We start from the raw sequence: 17,389 nt of genomic DNA, 5'->3' as shown, positions 1-17,389 counted from the left end.
TGGTATAAAGGAATAGTTAAATGAAAGAAATCCTGATACTCACTTTATATTCAACAAGTAACATTTTATTTATTAAACTCTAACAGTAAACAAATTAGCAGAACTACTAACAAACCAAACAATTCCCCTTTAACTATTAACTATTCCCGAATAAAACAAAATTCTAATGGTATGCTGTTCCACTAAATACAAGTCCCACTTACGTAAACCAAATTAAATAAAAATTAAATTAAAACTTAATCTCTTGAAATTACAGCCAGGATAAGGCTACCAGAGTGTTGTTTGCCTTCTCCGGTCAGGAACGCCTTCTTCCATTGAATTCTTGTGTCAGGAATGTTAGCTAAGAGTGCTGTAGAACCTTTATTTAGGAGGTGCTTACTCTGAGAGCTCAGAGATTTCTGTGAGAACCAATGAGTTTCTCTTCAGATGGCAGTTTGCACTCTCACCAATTTTTAAATGTCCTGCTTTTGTTATACTCTTGATGACCTATTAATTTTTTACAATAGGATTAATGTTTTTGACAACCTAGAACCAGATTTAAATTTAATTGGGTTTTGATTTCTAGGGCCTGGTTTAAATTAATTGGCTAAATTCTAAAACCTGTTGTAGATAGAACATAGAACATTACAGCGCAGTACAGGCCCTTCAGCCCTCTGTTGCACCGACCAATCCTGCTTTGCCTGCTAACAGTATAGCCTTTTGATAGTGTTTCAATTTCAAGAACTCTGTGCACCTGCTGCTGCCTGCAGACATTTTTTTAAATCTCCAAGGCATAAAAACACCTCATCTTTTAAAGCGACCATGCACTCTTCCTCCTATCATTTTACAAACAAATTCTAAAGTCCTGCCTTCCAATCCTCAAATCCTATACCCAACTTTGCAGCAATAACTACCAGGGCTGATGTCTTGTCAGACCTCATCCCCATCCAACATCTGGGAGTCACAGCATGAAGATCTTAGAAAGTTAAGTGGCATTTGGGGTTAGCATCCAGGTCAGATCAGAACCAGTAAGGTAACAGCCAAGTGCTGCAAGTGCTGGGATAAAGACAAAGTGCAGGAGAAACCTAGCAGATCTGGTAGCATCGATGGAGAGAGAAACAGTCAACATCTCGAGTCCAGTGTGACTGTTCTCTGGGACTAGAATGTTAACTTTGAGCTCTCTCGCTCTTGCACTCTTGCTCTGTCTATCTCTTCCCCCACTGCCACCCTACGTAGATGCTGCCCAATCTGCTGGGTGTCTCCAGCACGTTCTGTTTTTATTTCAGAGCCAGTGAGGTCTTCAGTCACTGGGAAACCTTCTGAGGGTCCAGGTTTAAACTAGGATTCATTGGAACCAAGCGTCAGACCGCACAATGAAATACAGTTCAGTAAGGGAGCTACTGTTTATCACCATCCTTCTAAAATCGACATTGAGAAGCCTCAGGCTTATTTTCAGTTTCCAGTATTGGCACTTTCTCTGAGTTTGGGGTTGGTGATGAATGTGGTGTTTTATTGGGCAAGGGCTTTCTTTACTGCATCTGGTGATAGTTATAGTAGAGTGCATGTTCTAGCTTTCTGATTGTCTCTGACCTGTAAGACTGAACACACTATCCCATACTGCATTAAGACAGTGCCATTATAACAATTAAGTACTTGAATTGACTGTGGGCTCTTTGGAATGCAAAGAATAGAATAAAGAACAGTTCAGCACAGGAACAGGACCTCTGGCCACAAAGACTGCACTGACACATGCCTTTCTAAACTAAAAATGTTTTACCTATACCCAGTCTGTATTCCTGTAGTCCCTGCCTATTATTATATCTGTCAAGATGCCTGTTAAGTGTTGCTGTTGTATCCGCCTCCAACACCACCTCTGGCAGCACATTTCAGGCACTTCTCACCCTCTGTGTAAAAACATTTGCCTCATATCTCCTTTAAATTTACCCCCTTTTACCTTCAACCTATGTCCCATTGCAATGGACATTTCTACCCTGGGGGAAAAGACTTCATTGCTCTATACCTTTTGACTACAGGAATTGGGTCATTATGTTGAGGTTGTACAGGATGTTGGTGAGGCCTCTTCTGGAGTAGTGTGTCCAGTTCTGGTCTCCCTGTTATAGAAATGATATTATTAAGATCGAGAGTGTCCAGAAGAGATTTACCGGGATGTTGCTGAGTCTGGAGGGTTTGAGTTACGGGCAGTGGCAGGATATGCCGGGAATTTTTTCACTGGAATGTAGGAGGTTGAGGGGTCAACTTACATAAGTTTATAAAATCATGAGGGGAATAGATAAGGTGAATGGCAGATATAATTTCCCTAGGATGGGGGATTTCAAGGGTAGGGGGTATATTTTTAGGGTGGGAGGAGAAAGATTTTAAAAAAAGACATGAGGGGCCTTTTTTTTTAATACACCGAGAGTGGTTCGTGTGTAGAATGAACCTCTAGAGGAAGTGTTGGATGTGGGTACATTTACACCATTTAAAAGATGTTTAGATATGTACATGAATAAGAAATGTTTGAAGAGATATGGGCCAAGCGCAGGTAGGCGGGACTAGTTTAGTTTAAGATTATGGTCAGCATGGACTGGTTGAATGGAAGGGTCCATTTCTGTGCTGTATGACTCAATGATACCGACTGTCCATCGTAATGCCTGGAAGTTTGGCGAAGCACTGTATAAAAGTCATGCTGCTTTAACTGACGACCTCCTCTTTCCCTTGTGATTAAAGGTTCAGAATGCAAGCTGCTATAGATGGCCGGAGATTCCCTCCAGCTGAAGCTAACAGCAAAAAGACAGCCAAGAAGGATGCAGCAACCAATGCCCTGAAAGTGCTGCTGAAAGAGATTCTGGGCGAAGACATAGAGATTCCTCCATCCTCTCCCCATCCCGAGCCTCCGATCACAAGGGAGGTTGGTATAGATTGGGCTTTGGTGTACGCCCCACCCTTTTGTAGTCCATAAACACTGATTTCAGAAAGGCTTTGGCACAAACCTCTGTTGCAGTGAGTTAGACTCCAGGAACCAACAGGGGATTTTTTGTTAAATTTTAATTAATTTTTAATTTCAATCTCCTGTTCCTTGAAGGTGATTGTCCTGGAAACCACTGCATTTGGCTGATTTGTGGAATTACTGTATTTAATCCAATATGAGTGGTCCTCTGACATCTTGAACCATCTCCAGAGGGGAGACCATCTTTCAACCATGTCCACTTATTATGCTGTAATAAAATGTCATTAGTTTTTTGAACGCTTGTCATGTAAGTAATTGACAGGCAGAAAAAGGCCAGCTGGTCCATCACTCATGGTGGCTGGCTCTTCGCTGGCTAAACACTGCTTCCTGCCATCTTTCCACCTTACAGCAACACTCTCAAATGTGTAATCGTTTGGGGAAAATATGCCTCGGAGGATGGAAGCAAGTCCAGGTCACCACACCTGCTTTCTGTGCTCTGCAGTCAGGGACTGGTCCAGCTCCCTCTTCAAAGTGAGCAGAGTACCAGCATTCATTGCACCAGGCAGCAGTGTACTCCAGGCAATTAGTGTTTGAGAAATGGTTAATCACCTAACATCCGGTCTTACCTCCTCTTCCACATTTTGCACCTGTGTTCCGTGATCCTTGCCCGTCTGTTAAACTGGAGTAATCCATCAACAGGGACATTAACCAACCCCTTTCATTGTTTTGTAGATTTCAATCAGGTCACCTGCACGTTTATGCTGCCCAAGAATCAGTAAACCATGTCTGTTGTATTAAAGCAACTGTTTCTGTTCCAACCTGTCTCATCTTTTTAAACCTTTGTCAGTGGGCAGGACTGGCATCTCGGGCAATCAAAAGCAAGCTGGCAGGCTTTGATTGCTGTGCTACTGAGGATTGTGGTGATTCTCTTTGCTGATGGTGTGAAACGTGCAGACTGCTTTACTTCTTCAACGATGATAACCTGGCGACCTCTTACCTCCATTTGAGTGAAGATTTGTGTCGTGATTAGTATTTCTGAATCGCTTGTCAAATGTCCCACCAGCAAGCAGTCAATGGACACCTCTGCTGAGAGAAAAGGGGAGCTTCTCTGCTTTTTCTGTAGGTCTGCATGAAAGGAATTTGCATATCAGGATTAATGGGATGTTGGGATCTTCAATGCTGGATTAAGTCTGAGATGGACATGTTGTCAGGATAAAATAAGATGGGCTGGGACGAGACTGTGTGGACTGGCGCACACACAGCATCTGAGCCAAATAGCCTCTTGCTGTGCCCTGTGTTCTATAAATCTATGATTGTATGTCTCTGAAATATAAACCTGTTATTGTATCTCTCCTCCCCACCCCCTTCCCAGTGTACAGCTCTTCCAAGTGAAATTAAGACTGAACCATGTACCGGGTCTCAACCCACGCTGCCTGTAGGGAAAAATCCAGTCTGCATGTTAATGGAATATGCACAGAAGTCAGGCAATGCATGTGAATTTCAACTGGTATCACAGAGTGGTCCTCCCCATGACCCTAGGTATGTGACTTCAGAAACGTGGCTCCAAGCTCCAGAAATATCTTCTAAGGAAGACGGTTTTTTTTAAAAAAGAAAATTCTGCTTGTTTTATTTTCTGGGGGTTTGAAATGCTGATAAATGGAACTTTGCCAATTTCAGGCTATATAGCCTTTTAAGTGTAAGATGTGAATAGCAAGGTGTGGTTATATTTTTGGACTTGTTGGTAATTCCAAGACTAAACATAGAAACATCGAAAATTGGAGCAGGAGTCGGCTGTTCAGCCCTTGAGCCTGCTCCACAGTTCAATATGATCATTCCTGATTATTCAACTCAGTACCGTGTTTCTGCTTCCTCCTCATACCCTTTAGCCTAAGAACTATATCTCCTCAAAAAGAGTCAATATTTTGGCCACAACTGTTTTTGAATTGCACAGGCTCTGGGTGAAGAATTTTCTTCTCATGTATCCTTAGACTGTGGCAGTCCCTGGCTTTGGACTCCCCAGTCATCGGGAGCATCATTCCTGTCTTTAACCTGTCTTGTTCTGTTAGAATTTTAGAGGTTTCTATAAGATCACCATCCCACCCCACTGCCTCACTGTTCCAAACTCCTAACCACTCGCTGTATGAAAGCGCTTTCACAAGTGGGAACAATTTCTCCCTATCTCCAGGGCTTCCCAAACTGTGGGTCATGACCCCCAGGAAGGGTCAGGAGTCAAGATTTTGGGTCACAAGCTTCACAAACCAGCAATGACTGCTGTGGAACTTGGACTGCTTCCCAAACAGCTGTGTGGCCCCTTTAACAAAACTCAGCACTTTTTCTACTGGAGACCGTAACCTAATTGACTGACTGCTGGCCAAACCTTGAACCTTGTGCAAGAGATTGTACTTAAGGGTAGGTGTTCACTCTGCCTTTTCACCAACTGTCTTACAAGGACAATGGGAGGATGGTAGGGGTGAAGGAAGGGAAGCTAGCAGCATGAGGTGAGGTGGTGATTGATCAAGGCATGCTCCATAACTGAAAACTACTCCTAACTACATTCAACAATGTTTGGAACCCCGAAATTTTCACCCAGGTTCCTTGGGTGGGAAGTGCTGTTTGAGTTTGAGCAGTACTGCCCAATCTGCTATGACCAGATCCCTCATGGTTTGAATACCATTGTCACATTACCTCACAGACACAATTTCTCCAAGGAAATTCTCCAATCTGTTTTTGTAATGATCCTGGATCATTCTTGTAAATGTTTCATTCTTGATTCATTGAAATGAATCATTCTTGTGCACTCTCTTCATTGCCTTCACATCACACTAGGATGTGATGCCTACAACTGGGCACAACACTCCAGCCGAGAGTGAACTAGTGTCTTATACAAGTCCCAACATAACCTTCCCATTCGACCGTTCCCATGACAGGGATAGCACTGGGTTAGATACAGAGTAAGGCTGCCTCTGCACTGTCCCCATTAAACCCTGCCAGGACAGGGATAGCGCAGGTTTAAATACAGAGTAAAATCCATATATTTTGAGGATGCTATTTGTGTTTACATCCTGAGGGAAAAAAAATTAGGCAGACACTGACATACCATAACCTATGTAGTCCCTAGAGATTTCTACACAGTGGTCACCTTAGTCTTGTTGAATTTAGGTGTGGGAAATTATGAGTTATATCACTTAAGGTTACTTTCTCTGTAGGCTGGAGTTATTTTCTTAGTTGCAAATCTGCGCACTGGAATGTGCATTCCCTGATGTCTCTAGATTGGAAACCAGAGTTCTATTTGGTGTTAGCTCAAACTAGAATGGGTTTATTTACCTTGAGATGAATTATCGAAGCAAGGATATCGTTAGATACTAGAAAGCATAAGGAACCATTTTATAGCATGCAGAAACTAGGTTGATTATAGTTATTGTACTTAAAGTCTGTGTCCTCGCCACTCCTTTAAGACTGGTTGTTACAATGAGACAGCTTCTTTCAATCCATTATCCAACCCCTTAGAGATCAGTGTCTCTGCCTGGGCATTGACTAAAAATAACTGAAGCAAGGGCGCTTCTTGTATATCTGCCTTTATTTCCTTTTAAATACAAGAACTTGACTTCTACAGTGCCTTTTGCAAGCTCAGGACATTTCCAAAGCACTTTGCAGTCATTTGAAGTAGTTCTGAAGCATAGTCACTGGAACCTGAAATAACATGGCAACTGGTTTGTTCCCACAAACGTGGGGAGATGATGGCTTAGTGGTATCGCTGGACTGTTAATCCAGAGACCCAGAGACTGCAGAATTGGGTTCAAATCCTGTCATGGCAGATGTGGAATTTGAATTCAATAATAAAAAAAAATCTGGAATTAAATGTCTAATGATGACTGTGAATCCATTGTTGATTGTTGGAAAAACCCATCTGGTTTACTAAATAAAAACCGAAAGAACTGCGCATGCTGTAAATCAGGAACAAAAACACAAGTTGCTGGAAAACTCAGCAGGTCTGGCAGCATCTGTGAAGGAAAAAAATCAGAGTTAACGTTTCGGGTCCAGTGACCTTTCTTCAGAACTGATAGTGGCTGGGAAAACATCAGTTTATGTACAGAAAAAAGGGAGGGGGATGGGGTCGGGAGTCTAGGATAGAGTCTACAGAGAGAGGAGCCTAAACTCTCCCATGTCCCAGCCCCCTTACCCACACACCAGGCCTTGTTACCACATAGCCTGCCATTACACACCCCCGTTGTTAGTCACGAGTAGTCCCCATTAACAACTATTCACCCTCCCAGCCTGATCATTAGCAACTCTTTGTCTGTCCAAATGCTCTTCTCTCTCTGTAGACTCTATCCTATCATTTACTCCCTACCCCATCCCCCTCCCTTTTATCTGCATATAAACTGACGTTTTCCCAACCACCACCAGTTCTGAGGAAAGGTCAGCAGACCTGAAACGTTAACTCTGTTTTTTCCTTCACAGATACTGCCAGACCTGCTGAGCTTTTCCAGCAACTTTGTTTTTGTTCCATTTGGTTTACCAATGTCCTTTAGGGAAGGACTAACCTACATGTGACTCCAGACTCTCAGCAATGTGGTTGACTCTTAACTGCCCCCTGGGCAATTAGGGATGGGCAATAAATGCTGCCTAGCTAGCGCTGCACTCAGTCATACAGCACAGAAACAGACCCTTCAGTCCAACTAGTCCATGTCGAACATAATTCCAAACTAAACTAGCCCCACCCGCCTGCTCCTAGCCCGTGTCCCTCCAAACCCTTCCTATTCAAACACAACTGAGGAAGGTTCTGAGGAAGGGTCACCGGACCCAAAACGTTAACTCTGTTTTCTCCTTCACAGATGCTGCCAGACCTGCTGAGCTTTTCCAGCAACTTTGTTTTCTTTCTTCCTATTCAAATATCTATCCAAATGTCTTTTAAACATTGTAATTATACCCACATTCACCACTTCCTCAGGAAGTTCATTCCACATGCGAACCAACCTCTGTGTAAAAAATTTGCCGCTCATGGGAAGATTCGGTGATGATTGCACAATGTTCAGGACCATTCACTGCTCCTCAGATACTGAAACTGTCCATGTTCCAATGTAACAAGATCTGCACAATGTCCAGCTTTGTGCTGACAAATGACAAGTAACATTCGTGCCAGGCAATGACCATTTCCAATAAGATAGAATCCAATCAGCGCTGAATCACCCACTAACTAACATCCTGAGGGTTACCATTGTCTAGAAACTGAACTGGATTTACCATATAAATACAGTGGCTAGAAGAGCTCGTCAGAGGCTGGGAATCCTGCAGTGAGTAACTCCCCTTCTGACATCCCAAAGTTTGTCCACCATCAACAAGGCACAAGTCAGGAATATAATGGAATATTTCCCACCTGCCTGGATGGCTCCAGCTCCAACACACTCAAGCTTGACCCATTCAACACAAAGCAGCCACTTGTTTGGCTTCAACAAACATTCATTCTTTCCGCCGATACTCACCTCAGTGTGTACCAACTACAAGATGTACTGCAGAAATTCATCAAGGCTCCTTAGACAGCGCCTTCCAATCCACTTCCATCTTGAAGAATTAGGGCAACAGATGCTTGGGAACATCACCCTGCAAGTTCCTCTCCAAGCTGCTTATCATCCTAACGTGGAAATATTTCACTGTTCCTTCAGTGACGATGGGTCAAAATCTTGGAATTCCCTACCTACAGCGTTAACTGCAATGGTTCAAGACAGCAGTTCACCACCACCATCTCGAGGCCAACTAGACAGGGCAATAAATGCTGGCCAGCCAGCAACACTCGTTTCCCATGAACGAAATTTTTTAAAAATTAGCTTGTGGGTAGATAGAGCCTCTGGTTAAAGTCTTATCCAAAAGACAACTACTCCAATCATGCAACACTCCCTCAATACCACACCATGAGTGTCAGCCTGGATTTGTGTTTGAGCCTCCAAAGAGGGACTGTACCACAGCCTTCTAGCTCATTGTAAAGGAGACAACTCTGACTTTACTGTGGAGCTGATGGATGAACTGATGTGGCATCAGACTAGTTGTTAATCACATACCCATTAACATACTCATGTGAATTTAACTCCTGACATTTAAATGATTAGGTATGTGGCTTCTAACCTCCAGGAAAAGTCAATTACTTCTTTATACTAAATCATAAAGGGATATTTGGGATCCTATAGATTATAGATCCCTTGGCGTATATTGTAACGCTCTTGAAAATAAGCCATTTGTTTACAGTATGACCTGTTTTGCTGCATTCTGTAGTCAGTCATGATATTCTGCTTTTAACCCCTTCTCTATAGATTCACCATCATGGTTAAACTGGGGAATGAGACCTTCCCAACAGCTACAGCTAACAGCAAGAAGCTGGCCAAGATGTTAGCAGCAAAGGCTGCTGTCGTCAATCTCTTGGGAAATTCTCCTCCCTTTCCTTCCAAGGTAAGCTGTGGACCCATGTGGCTGCAGTGTTGTTTATTCTGCCGCCAATGATTATAGTGTGGGTGTGGGCTGAGGGGGTCAAAGAGAAACACATGGAGTACAGAAATGACCAGTTACCAGTGTAAAGTCCATGTATTCGGTTTGCTGTTCCCACTCTAGAATTTCACAAGGCTGCTGTAGTACAGGTAGTTCTCCTATAACATGATAGTTGTGTTCTTGTGTGACCTCGCACTATAGAAAATCACGTTATAGAGAAACCACTGTAGAAAATCACTCTATCTGTACGGCAGAAAGTTTGTGTTATCCAAATAGTATCCACTATTCAATCGCATTACAGCCAATTCGTGTTAACGAAACACGCGTTATAGCAGAAATACCTGTACTAAGCTATCGGCAATGTTGCACACTGATTGTCGAACAGTCTTGAGGCTTCAGGCATTCGACCTGCTGAAGGGCCATCACCAGTGATCTCCTTCAGTAATCCTCACGCTGTCTTTTTCTGAAATTCCTCTTCCCCGTGCTCCCCTTTCTAAAGTGGTTACTTCAATGCTTGTATGAGAATATGTCACGTTGGCACTGTGCATTGATCCTCTGTTGAGGAGAAGGGCAACCTGCAGGCTTGTCCTTTCACAGGACCCTTTACTTGGGCAGGACAGCTTTCTGTGTTATGTAGCTGCCTGCGCATTGTCTGAGTCTGTAATAATTCTACCTCTTGGTGAGGTTAAGAGATCAAGCTGCACCCCAACATAATCTGTAGTTAACCTGAGGTCCTACAAATTCATTCAGTTACATTTTCAAGATCCCATCATCTTGTTTGAATGGAGAACCCCACGAAAATGTATTTGACTGAAATGCTCAAGGCATAGAGCATTGGAATTCTTATCCCACCTTTCCATTTGTCTTTTGGGTTCCCACCTTTTTCCCATTGTATTGTACTGATTAATCTCACTGGTAACAACTTTTTTTTCCCCTCTCTTGTAGCCCTCAGACATGAACATGGAGAATTCTGTTGCTCAAGGTTCCGTTCCGTCCCTGTCATCGATGGACTTGGAGGCCGCCCATGCAGCTGGCCTGGGAGAGCTGATCACCTACCTGAACAAGAACCCCATCGGAGGGCTCCTGGAATACGCGCGCTCAAAGGGATTTGCAGCCGAGCTCAAGATGATAGACCAGTCAGGGCCGCCACATGATCCCAGGTTGGTTCTACCCCTTTTTCAAAGTGACTATTGAATTTGCTACCCCCACCTGCTTTCAGGCAGACTACAGAGCACTCCGAATCATAGTAACTCACTGCATTTTTAAAAAAATCAACAAAACTTGGATTTTTTTTCCCACTCTCTGAAATCTGTGTCCTCTGTTTGTTGATCCTCCCGCAATGGAAATGGTTTCTCCACTGACAACTCTACAAATGTGTTTTTTTTAACACCTCTGTTAGACCTCAGTGGAAGCTTTTCTGCTCTGAGGATAACAATCCCAGCTTCTGCAGCCACTTCTTCATGATTGAAATCTTACCACCCCAATACTATGCTCATAAATCTCTTCTACACTAGTTGCAACTGTTAGCCCTCCGCTGAGTTTTCAATGAAATGACCCACAGCCTGTGGGATTTGTGTTTTGATGAACTAGACTTGTTTTTAAACAAAAGCACCCCAAGCAATTGTAAATTCTGTCCTTCTGAAATTGAATTGTGCCCGGGAGAGAGCTTTTAAACTATACAACACCTGCAGTAAAGTAATGGCAGGCCTGCTTATTTGTGAGGGGAGCATTTTAAGGTGATAAATTTAAGAACATCGCACATTGCTGACGTCTGAGAGCTTAGTAACCCAATAGTGTGCATGTGCTAAGTGAGCCTCATGACCAAACTGCTTGATACCTTACGCCACATGGCGTGGCTGAAAACGAAAGCTGATTTTGGTACTATTTCTGTTAACATGTCAGCATATTAAGACTAACCTTAAGGTGTTTGTAGGTGTGTGGTAGTGGGGGTTTGGCAGCGAAAAGAATCTACGCTTTTAAAATTGCTGTTTGGCATACCCAAGGTTGCTTCTCTTACCATATTGTCTTGAGTTTTTGTCGGTTAGAATCACAGAAACCTGAATCACAGGAGGAGCTGATTTTTCTGGCTCTTTGAAGGGCAATCAGTTGAATGCCACACCTCAGTTTTACTTCCTATAACCAACCTGAATCCACCTTGCAAGCAGTGCGTTCTATATCTCAGTAGTCCTCTGTGTGAAAGATCTTGGGGAAATAAAAAACATTTGCAATTTCTGCAGCCTGCCTTCTCAGTTCATTTCATGATGCTATTAAAATGACCTCCCATTCCTTTCCGGTCATTCATTTATATAGCTATCTCTTATTTGCATTTCTGCTTTCCCTTCAGCCACTGCTTCCACATTCTCAGCACTCCTCAATTATTGGATAGGACATTGTTGAGCAGGTTGTTGGAGGGGATCCTGAGGGACAGGATTTACATGTATTTGGAAACGCAAGGACTGATTAGGGATAGTCAACATGGCTTTGTGCGTAAGAAATTGTGTCTCACTAATTTGGTTGAGTGTTTTGAAGAAGTAAGGAAGAGGATTGATGAAGGCAGAGCAGTGGACATGATCTATATGGACTTCAGAAAGGCGTTTGACAAAGTTCCTCATGATAGACTGGTTAGCAAGGTTAGATCGCCATGAATTGAGGGAGAACTAGCCGTTTGGATACATAACTGCGTCGAAGGTAGAAGGCGGAGGGTGGTGGCGGAGGGTTGCTTTTCAGACAGGAGGCCTGTGACCAACAGTGTGCCACAAGGATCTGTGCTGAATCCACTGTTTTTTGTCATTTGTATAAATTATTTAAATGTGAACATAGGAGGTACGGTTTGTAAGTTTGCAGATAACACCAAAATTGGAGGGGGTACTGGACAGCGAAGAGGGTTACCTCAGAGTACAATGGGACGTTGATCAGATGGGCCAATGGGTTGAGGAATGACAGATGGAGTTTAATTTAGATAAATGTGGGGTGCTGCATTGTGGAAAGGCAAACCAGGGCAGGACTTATACACTTAATGTTATGGTCTTGGGGAGTGTTGCTGAACAAAGAGACTTTGGAGTGCACGTTCATAGTTTGTTGAAAATGGAGTAGCAGGTAGATAGGAGAGTGAAAAAGGCATTTGGTATGCTTGCCTTTATTGGTCATTGCATAGTGTCTCGGAGTTGAGAGGACGTGTTGCAGCTGTACAGGACATTGGTTAGACCACTTTTGGAATACTGCGTGCAATTTTTGGTCTCCCTACTATAGGAAAGACGTTGTGAAACTTGAAAGGGATCAGAAAAGATTTACAAGGATATTGTCCGGTTTGGAGAGCTTGAGCTCTTGGGAGAGACTGAATAGACTGGGGCTATTTTCCCTGGAGCTTCGGAGGCTGAGGGGTGGCCTTATAGAGGTTTATAAAATTGTGAGGGACATAGATAGGGTGAATAGCCAGGGGTGGGGGAGTCCAAAACTTGAGGGGCTCAGGTTTAAGGTGAGAGGGGAAAGATTTAAAAGGGACATTAGGGGCAACTTTTTCATTCAGAGGGTAGTGCGTGTATGGAATGAGTTGCCAAAGGAAGTGGTGGAGGCTGGTACAATTACAATATTTAAAAGGCATCTGGATGGGTAGGTGAATAGGAAGGGTAGAGAAGGATATGGGCCACATGCTGGTAAATGGGACTGGATTAATTTAGGATATCTGGTCAGCATGAACGAGTTGGACTGAAGGGTGTTTCCGTGCTGTATAACTCTTATGATTGAATTTATGAGCGATCCCCTTGCACTTGTGACTCCAATTCTGGTTTCAGTCACAGGTGCAAATACCTTCTTTACCTTCACCCTGTCAAACCTTTTTGTCTTCTGTCCGATCATTCCTCAATCTTCTCCTTTCTAGGGGAAAAGGACCCCAGCCTCCTCAGTCTTTCCTGCATGTTATAGCTTTTCAGTTTTTTGATTGATTGAGTGTGCAATCACAGGGTCAGAGAGGTCTACAGCAAAGAAGATGGCACTTCAGCCCATCATGTCTGCGCCAGTCAAAAAACAACCCCTATCCTAATCCCATTTTCCAGCACTAGGCCCATAGCCTTGTATGTCTTGGCATTGCAAGTGCATGTCTAAATATTACTTAAACGTTACAAGGGTTCTGTTTCGCCAGTTTTACAGACAGTGAGTTCTAGATTCCTCTGCCCTGTGAATGAAAAAGTTTTTCCTCACACCCCTCTCAACCTCCTGCCCCTCACCTTTAATGACCAGTGGGTATAGATTAATTACTTCATCAAGGGGTAGCCTTCCTTCCTGTCTACCCTATATATGTCCCCCCTCAGTCTCCAAGTTAAACAATCCCAGTCTATTCAATCTCTCTGAAACTCTGCAGCCCATGGCAACATCCTGATACATCTCCTCTGCACCTTCTCTAGCGCAATCACATCTCTCCTACGTGGATTCCAGAAAGTACATCATATTCTAGTTGTGACCTAACCAACACTTCGTACAGTGCAGCGTAACTTCCCTGCTTTTGATTAGGGAGCATCCTCATGCCTCCATTAACCGTGTTAACCTTAAATGCGAGTTGCCAAATGCCTGTGGCAACGGTGCTTGAGCACAAAGCTAGGAGAGAAGTAGGTGCTATCATTTGATGGTACTCTCAATATTCTGTGATGACTTAAGAAAGACGGTCATTATTTTGCCTACTTATATATCGATGCAGGTTTACCTACCAGGCAAAGGTTGGTGGTCGCTGGTTCCCTCCGGTGAGCTCCAGCAGCAAAAAGCAGGCGAAACAGGAAGCAGCGGATGCTGCTCTCCGTGTCCTCATTGGTGAGGGTGAGAAGGCAGCTCGGACGGGAGAGTTTCCTTCAGAGGTAAGACCCCTAGAGGTTCAGACACATAGTTCTTTGCAAGTTGAGTCATAGGTAGACAGGGTAGTTAAGAAGGTGTTTAGAACACTTGCCTTTGTTGCTCAAACCTTTGATTTAGGAGTTGGGACATCGTGTTGAGGTTATACAGGACATTGATGAGGCCTCTTATGGAGTACTGCGCTGCTCTGTTATTAAATTGGAGAGTGTTCAGAAAAGATTTACCAGGGTGTTGCCGGGATTGGATGGTTTAAGTTATAAGGAGAGGCTGGGACTTTTTTCACTGGAGCATAGGAGGTTGAGGGGTGACCTTGTAAAGGTTTATGAAATCACGAGGGATGTAAGTAAGGTGAATAGCAAAGGATGGGGGCGTTCAAATTTGGGGGCATATTTTTAAAGTGAGGAAGAAAAATTTAAAAGGAACCTGAGGGGTAACCTTTTCTCACAGAGGGTGGCACGTATATGGAATGAGCTGCCAGATGTAGGTACTGTTACACCATTTAAAAGACATTTGGACCGGTACATGAACAGGAAAGGTTTAGAGGGATATGGGCCAAAAGGAGGCAAGTGAGACTAGTTTAGTTTGGGAAACTTGGTCGGAATGGACTAGTTAGACGACCAGAGGGTCTGTTTCTATGCTGTGTGACTCTATGACACAGGATGTTGAGGGTAGAATTGTGTAGCTGGTTGCAGACTGTGTAGCTGTAGCTGTAACGACAATATTTTCAGCCTCTGAGAAACTCAGCAGCTTACCTATTCCTGATCAGATCCTGCACACCCCTGCGCAGGCATGTGTAAGAGAGAGAGAGAACCAAGCCCAGGGCTAGCATTGTGTACTACGGTGCTCGCTGCCGTCTTGCAACCATAAACATAACATGGATGGAATTGACTGGGCAGTCTCCTTTCACCACCTAAACCTATGACACCCATCCACCCACCTCCCATCACCACCACCTGAAACGGTAGGAGCAACAGATGCAATGGGGATGCCATCACCTCCAGATTCCCCTCCCAAGCCCTACACACATCAACCTGACCTGGAAATGTGTTGAGCCATTGCTTTTGTTATGTTTTGGGTCAAAATTCCCGACTGACATCAACGTTGGGAGCACCGTGGCGCCGGTTGCAAAGAGTTCAAAAGGATGCCTCGTCACCAGCACCTCAAAGGCATCAGCAATAAATGCCAGCCTTACCAGCGACACCCCCATCCCGAGAATGAACGGTGAATAAAAACTGCACTGTGGCCTGAGTCAGCAGCCTCAGCTGAAGAGAGAGAAAACTGTGGGTGGGTGAGTTCAACATTGTAACGTGGGAAATGTTTGGCTGCTGAGTGGAGTTGTTTTTGCAGAATATAGTTTGCCTTTGCTGCCATGGCAACTAGGGGTACCTTGTGGAGGCGATGGGCTATGTCAGTGGAAATGGTGCTACATTTCATTACAATAAGCAAGAAAGGAACAATATTTGCTGACAATGTAACTGAGGGTTAAATTACCTGTGAAGAGATGAGCTGTGTGCAGGCTGTGCTTAGTCTCAGCAGTCTCCTGCTCCCACCGCATGAGTAATTTTTTTTTCTTTCTCGCTGTCTCTCGCTCTCTCTCTCTCTCTCGCTCTCTCTCTCTCGCTCTCTCCCTCTTGCTCTTCTCTCGCTCTCTCTCCTACTCCTACCTTTTTCTCGCTCGCTCTTGCACTCACGCTCTCTGTCCATCTCTCTCGCGCGCTCTCTCTTTCTCTCTCTCGTTTATGCAGCTGCCTGTGTCCGGGGGTACAATGCATGATCGGATTGCCATGCTCAGCCACCAGTGCTTCAACAATTTGACTGCACGTATCCAGCACAGCCTGTTGGGTCGAAAGATCCTGGCAGCCATCATCATGAAAAAAGGCGATGATGATTTGGGGACTACCGTCAGCCTGGGTACAGGTATGCATCATGGGATTGGGGTGAGTATGGGCCTGTTGTTGCCGGTCACGAGGGCCTGCCATGTGGAGTTTCCCCACAGGATTGCAAACATATGATTTAGGAGCAGGATTAAGCCATTTGGCCCCTCCAGTCTGCTCTGCTGTTTAATAAGATAATGGCTGATCTTCAATCTACAACTCTACATTCCTTCTCATGCCCCATACTCCATTTACCTTGCCTCCCCTTTTGCTTAGTAAGAGTCTATCCACCTCTGTCTTCAGAATATTCAGAGAGACAGCATCCCACTGTCTTCTGGGGAGGGACTCCCAAAGACTTGCTACCCTCAACAAGTAAACATGTGTCTTGTTTCTGTCTTAAATGACTGACCCCTTAGTTTTAAACAGTGATCCTTAGTTGTAGATTCACCCAAAGGAGAGACCCTTTTTTTTTCCCCACATCCACGCTGTCAAAGCCCCTTAGGATTTTTATATGTTTCAACCAGGTCGCTGCTTATTTCTGTAAACTCTGGTAGATACAAGCCCACCCTGTCCACCATCTCCTTATAAGACAACCTGGCCGTTCCAGGTATTAGTCTAAGCTCACTCCATTATATTTACATCCTTACCTAAGTAAGGAGACCAAACCACATGCTGTGCTTCAGATGTAGCTTCTTCGTTGCCCTGTATTACTGAAGGATAAGCTCTCTACTTTTGTTTTCATTATTGTGAGGGGAATTGAATACCATTTTCACTTTTCCTAATTACTAACAGTGTGATCAACAGAAGTAGTTGAGGCAGGTACATTAACAACATTTAAAAGGCATTTGGATAGGAAAGGTTTAGAAGGATATGGGCCGAGTGCAGGGAAATGGGGCTAGCGTGAATGGACGTTTTGGTCAGCAGGGACCAGTTTGGGCCAAAGGGCTTGTCTCTGTGCTGTAGGACTCTATAACTCTAAATATTGTAATTGTGCCATCCTCCACCGCTTCTTCCAGCAGCTCATTCCATACACGCACCACTCTCTGCGTGAAAAAGTTACCCCTCGAGTCCCTTTTAAATCTTTCCCCTCTCACCTTAAACCTCTGCCCCTCTAGGTTTGGACTCCCCTACCCTGAGGAAGAGACCTTGGCTATTCATCCTATTTATGCCCCTCATGATTTTATAAACCTCACAGGATTGAGGTCACCTCTCGGCACCTGGTCAGGGAAACAGCCGCATCCTATTCAACCTGTCCCTGTAGCTCAAACCCTCC

The 17,389-nt window shown here is 44.1% G+C and overlaps 1 protein-coding gene across 5 annotated transcripts in view; it reads left to right on the top strand.

The window, feature by feature from the left end:
* adar (adenosine deaminase RNA specific) overlaps positions 1–17,389 on the top strand; it is a 144,927-nt gene that overhangs the window by 109,954 nt on the left and 17,584 nt on the right. For all 5 annotated transcript variants that reach the window (XM_048620447.1, XM_020512204.2, XM_048620448.1 and 2 more), the window contains 6 exons: positions 2,707–2,887; positions 4,299–4,465; positions 9,232–9,367; positions 10,349–10,563; positions 14,094–14,247; positions 15,988–16,159. In XM_048620447.1, coding sequence (XP_048476404.1) covers positions 2,707–2,887; positions 4,299–4,465; positions 9,232–9,367; positions 10,349–10,563; positions 14,094–14,247; positions 15,988–16,159 — 1,025 coding nt within the window. The remainder of the gene's footprint in view (positions 1–2,706; positions 2,888–4,298; positions 4,466–9,231; positions 9,368–10,348; positions 10,564–14,093; positions 14,248–15,987; positions 16,160–17,389) is intronic.

Source organism: Rhincodon typus, chromosome 46, assembly GCF_021869965.1.
Source record: "Rhincodon typus isolate 14 chromosome 46, sRhiTyp1.1, whole genome shotgun sequence".
Taxonomy (NCBI): domain Eukaryota; kingdom Metazoa; phylum Chordata; class Chondrichthyes; order Orectolobiformes; family Rhincodontidae; genus Rhincodon; species Rhincodon typus.
Note: the sequence above shows the minus strand (reverse complement) of the source record. Positions and strands in the feature narration are given on the sequence as shown.